The sequence below is a fragment of the Penaeus vannamei genome, chromosome 39 (genome assembly GCF_042767895.1).
Source record: "Penaeus vannamei isolate JL-2024 chromosome 39, ASM4276789v1, whole genome shotgun sequence".
Classification (NCBI taxonomy): domain Eukaryota; kingdom Metazoa; phylum Arthropoda; class Malacostraca; order Decapoda; family Penaeidae; genus Penaeus; species Penaeus vannamei.
Window position 1 is genome coordinate 13,718,707 of NC_091587.1, and position 5,000 is coordinate 13,723,706.

Consider the following 5,000-nt stretch of genomic DNA (forward strand, 5'->3'; position numbering starts at 1 on the left):
ATATATATATATATATATATATATATATATATATATATATATACATATGTGTGTGTGTGTATGTGTGTGTGTATGCATATATATATATATATATATATATATATATATATATGTATATATATTTATGTATGTATATATATGTATGTATATATATATATATATATATATATATATATATATATATACATATATATATGTATATATATGTATGTATATATATATATATATATATACATATACATATATATATGTGTGTGTGTGTGTGTGTGTGTGTGTGTGTGTGTGTGTGTGTGTGTGTGTGTGTGTGTGTGTGTGTGTGTGTGTGTGTGTGTGTGTGTGTGTGTGTGTGTGTGTGTGTGTGTGTGTGTGTATCTATATCTATATCTGTATCTGTATTTCTCTCTCTCTCTCTGTCTCTCTTTCTATATGTATATATATATATATATATATATATATATATATATATATCTATATAAATATATATATGGATATATATATATATATATAGATATATATATATATATATATATATATATATATATATATATATATATACATATATACATATACATATTTATACACACATCTTTCTCCTTCTCTCTCTCTCTCTCTCACACAGACACACACATACACACACTCACTCACTCTCTTTCTCTCTCACTCTCACTCACTCTCTCTCCCCCCCTCTCTCTCTCTCTCTTTTTCTGTGTTTGTGTGTGTGTGTGCGCACTCATTCGCTCACACAATTCACCGCTATCCTCTCGCACACCGAGTAAAAAAAAAAAAAAAAAAAAAAAAAAAAACGTACACGATATACTTACCATTGAACTTTCGTCGATGGAATCCAGACTCATGACAGTGACGTGGAAGTAGACAACCGTGGGGTTACCTGGAAGGACATGACATATTTTCATTAGAAATATGGGTAGCTCTGGAAAGTACGTGCGTTTTTTTTTTTTTTTTTTTTTTTTTTTAATAAGGCATCATATATATTTATTAGAAATATGGATGGCTCTGGAAAGTGCGTGCGTGTTTTTATTCATTATCATTATTATTATCATTATTATTTTTTTAGAGACAACATCACGTGTATTCCTTAGAAATATAGATAGCTCTGGAAATTTTTTTTTCTTCTTTTTTTTAAGACAAGTATATTCATTAGAAATATGTACAACTGAAATATATGTGCGTTTTGCTTTAAGAAATATAAATTTATTAGAAATGTTTATTACTTTGAAATGTGCTTTTTAAAATTTTTCTTTTTAGATAATTTGTATCTGCACATGTTGATGGCAATGGACAGATAGATAAATAGGCCAATAGATAGATATATAGGTTAGTAGACATATAGATAGACCGATAAGTAGATTGATAGATGTATGTTTAGATAGATGGATAGGCAAATGAACAAACAGACGGCAGACAGACAGCTAACACAGGAGTAGATGTGTGTGTGTGTTTGTTTGTCTATGCCTTTCTATTCGTGTGTCTGCTAGTCTGTGTGCGTCTGTCTATCTGTGTGTGTATATGTCTGCCTGTTCGTACGCGTGTGTTTGTCTGTGTGTGTGCGTATTTGTGTGTGTGTGTCTGTCTGTGTGAGTGTATCTCCTTGTATCTGTATATATCTACCTGTCTGTGTGAGTGTGCCTGTGTATGTGTGTGCATCCGTGTGCGTATCTGTGCGTACACGATAATCCTTCTCTTCGCGCCCAACTCCGCCCACCAAAGGAACAACAAACGCGGGCGTGAGTTTCGGAAGTTCCAGTTTCCAGCTCCTCGCCGCAGGGATCGGAGGAGGCTGTCGTTTCCAGAATGGAGCGTCGATTTCGGAATGGAACGGAAAAGCATTCTGTTAATCAGTGATATATGGAAAACGGTCCGCTTATCAACGATCGGTATCATTATGGAGTATCGTAAGTGCGATATTTCCAGCCAAGATTTCTAAACATAAGGCTTTATGACGTATGTATTGATGCATACTCTGCCAACGAAAGTAAAATCTGGAGGAATTTTTTTACACCTCTATTCAAACATTATGTAGAGGTGATATACACACTTTACGACAACGTCTACGATGTAGTCAATTTTTAGTATTAAGTAATAAAAAAAGAAATCGTCTATTGATCCTTGGCTGCGCGTCTTATAATGCCTGATTCCGGGCTAAAGAAAAACGATAAAAATATCTTTTCCTCATTGTATTAAATCATCGACATGGTAGCATATTGAGCCCTCTCTACTTCCGCAAGTTGCACCAACCACAAACCTCTCCCTCTACGGTATTTTTTTTCTTTTTTTCTTCTTTTTGCTTGGGACTGACAAGGAGAGGGAGGGGGGAAGGGGAGGGAAAGAGGGAAGGGAGGGAGGAAGGGGAGGGAGGGTAGGGAAGCAGGGAGGGAGGGAGGGGAGGGAGGGGAGGGAGGGGAGGGAGGGGAGGAAGGGAATGAGGGAGGGAGGGAGGGAAGGAGGGAGGGAGGGAGGGAGGGAGTGGAGGAGAGAGAAGGAATGAGGGGGAGGGAGGGAGGGAGGGAGGGGATGGAGGGAGGAAAGGGGAAGGAGAGAGGAATGAGGGGGAAGAGAGGGAAGGAGGGGGAAGGGAGAAAGGGAGGGAGGGAGGGAGGGAGTGGAGGAGAGAGAAAGTGAGAAAGGGGGGGAGGGTAGATGGGAAGGAGGAAGGGAGATAGATAAAGAGAGGGAGGAAGTGAGATAGAAAGAGAGGAGGGAGGGAGATAGAGAGAAAGAGAAGAGGGAGGAGGAAGAAGGGAGAGCATTAGAAATGGAGGAAGATAAATAAGTGAATGATGGAGGGATGGAGGGAAGAAAACAGATTGAGAAAGTGAGGAAGAATGACAGAAAAAGGAAAAAGAGAGAGAGAGGGGAAACAGGAAGGGAGGAAGGGGGGCACAGAGAGAGAGGCAGAGTGATTAAGTGAGCGAGACAAAAAGAGAAAGGTCGAAAAGATGGATAAGCAAAAAGGCAGAGGAGGGAGACAAAGAAAGAGGAGGAAGAGAGGGAAAGGAGAGGTAGAATGAAGGGGAATTAGAGTGATGGGGAGATAGAGAAAGTTGGGGAGGGAGCAAAATTGGGAGAAAGGGGGAATGAAATCTGTGTGGAGGAGGAAGAGATAGATGGAGAATTGCAAATGGGAGAGAAAAGGGAAAGAGAATACTAAAAAGAGGAGAGAGAGAGAGAGAGAGAGAGAGAGAGAGAGAGAGAGAGAGAGAGAGAGAGAGAGAGAGAGAGAGGAAGAGATATATATATATATATATATATTATATATATATATATATATATATATATATATATATATATATATATATATATATATATATATAGAGAGAGAGAGAGAGAGAGAGAGAGAGAGAGAGAGAGAGAGAGAGAGAGAGAGAGAGAGAGAGAGTCTGACAGACACAGAGACAGACAGAAACAGAGACTATCACACAAACAAAGACAAAAAAGACCGAAACCAGAAAGAAAAAAAGAAAAAAGAAGTGAAAAAAGCAAGAAAAAAGCAAGAGAAAGACCCCACACGAACACACACACAAACAAAAATCGATAGCAAAGCAGCAATTAAGAAGGCTGGACACAAACCCCGTGACACAAAGGGAAAACAACGAATAAAGGAGTTGTTTCAGATAGGTTTCCACGGGGGACTGGCGACCGAGGGCGTGAGAGAAAGAGGTGTTATCGTGGGCGCAGGTGAAAGGAATTGGATTGTCTTATCTCTGGGTATTCAGTCCGAGGTGTGTTATTTTATTCTTTCCGTGTTTGTTTATTCTTATTTCTTTCCGTCTTGCTCTTTATCTTTCTGCTATTTCTTTATATCGTCTGGGCCTTTTTATCGTTTTCTATTCATTGCTTCTGTTTTGTTTTATTTTGTTGTCTATATTTTTTCCCGCGAATCTTACTCAGTGTTTAATTTATTTACATACCTAGCACAGTATTTATCTTTCTTCTCAATTCTATTCAGGAATTATCTTTTCATGTATTTTTTTTGTTCTAAATTATAAACTCTCCATTTACTTTTATTTTACACATCATCTACCCAAGATATATATCAATTTATGAAATACTGAGCTAGAAAAGAATGAAGAGGATTTGAGAAGCTCATTAGTTGCTCGGAATGGCCTATTTTTCATGTAATGTGAAGTCTCCCTTGGCGCTGGTGGCAGCCGGAGCGGTGGGACGCAGGGGGCGCAGGGGACGCAGGGGACGCAGGGGACGCAGGGGGCGCAGGGGACGCAGGGGACGCAGGGGGCGCAGGGGGTGCAGGGGACGCAGGGGACGCAGGGGGCGCAGGGTCGCCCGGGACATTATTCAAGACCACTCGGTACGAGATGCTGGCGCTCATGTTTGCAGATAGAGGCTTCGAATCCCCGTTGATGCTGCGCCCAGAGCCATCGGAGTGCGCTTAATGAAGAGAAATGATGATTGGAATGCATATGTCCTCTCGCAATGGAGGTGGATCTGAGGCGCTGTTTCCGTTCGTGTAAAAAAAAAAAAAAAAAAAAAAAAAATCATGTTCGTCATTTGGTTCAAGCACGGTGGAGTGTCGTTACACAACTATATACTTACATTCATACTCAAAGTGCACTCGGGATGTTTAACGGGGCAAGACTTGCATTCGTGGAAAAGGAAGCTGTACGTTATTTTCCTACTGAAAATAAGATAGCAAAAACCGTAGTCCAAGATCATTATAATCTCAGGACTTTTTTTTTTAAGCCAACACCATTAGATTCTAAAATGCCAAAGCAATTATATACTCAAAAACAAAACCGTTGGCACAATATGGAATTTAATTTGATCTTATTCTGATATCAACAACCATGTTTTGTTCGATATTCGTCCCCTGTAACAACCGATTCAGCTGTTTGACCCAGTGCTTTTGTGATAATCAGAACGCGCAGATATGTTAAAATAATAATAAACAAATAATACGTTATCAGATACGAAAAACGAGATTAATGACTTGAAATCGACCAGATTCCCAAAATAGAGCTAGC

The 5,000-nt window shown here is 39.3% G+C and overlaps 1 protein-coding gene across 1 annotated transcript in view; it reads right to left on the bottom strand.

Moving 5' to 3' along the window:
* LOC113823206 (glycine receptor subunit alpha-2) overlaps positions 1-5,000 on the bottom strand; it is a 216,160-nt gene that overhangs the window by 54,519 nt on the left and 156,641 nt on the right. The window contains exon 5 of the mRNA XM_070116500.1: positions 822-889. Coding sequence (XP_069972601.1) covers positions 822-889 — 68 coding nt within the window. The remainder of the gene's footprint in view (positions 1-821; positions 890-5,000) is intronic.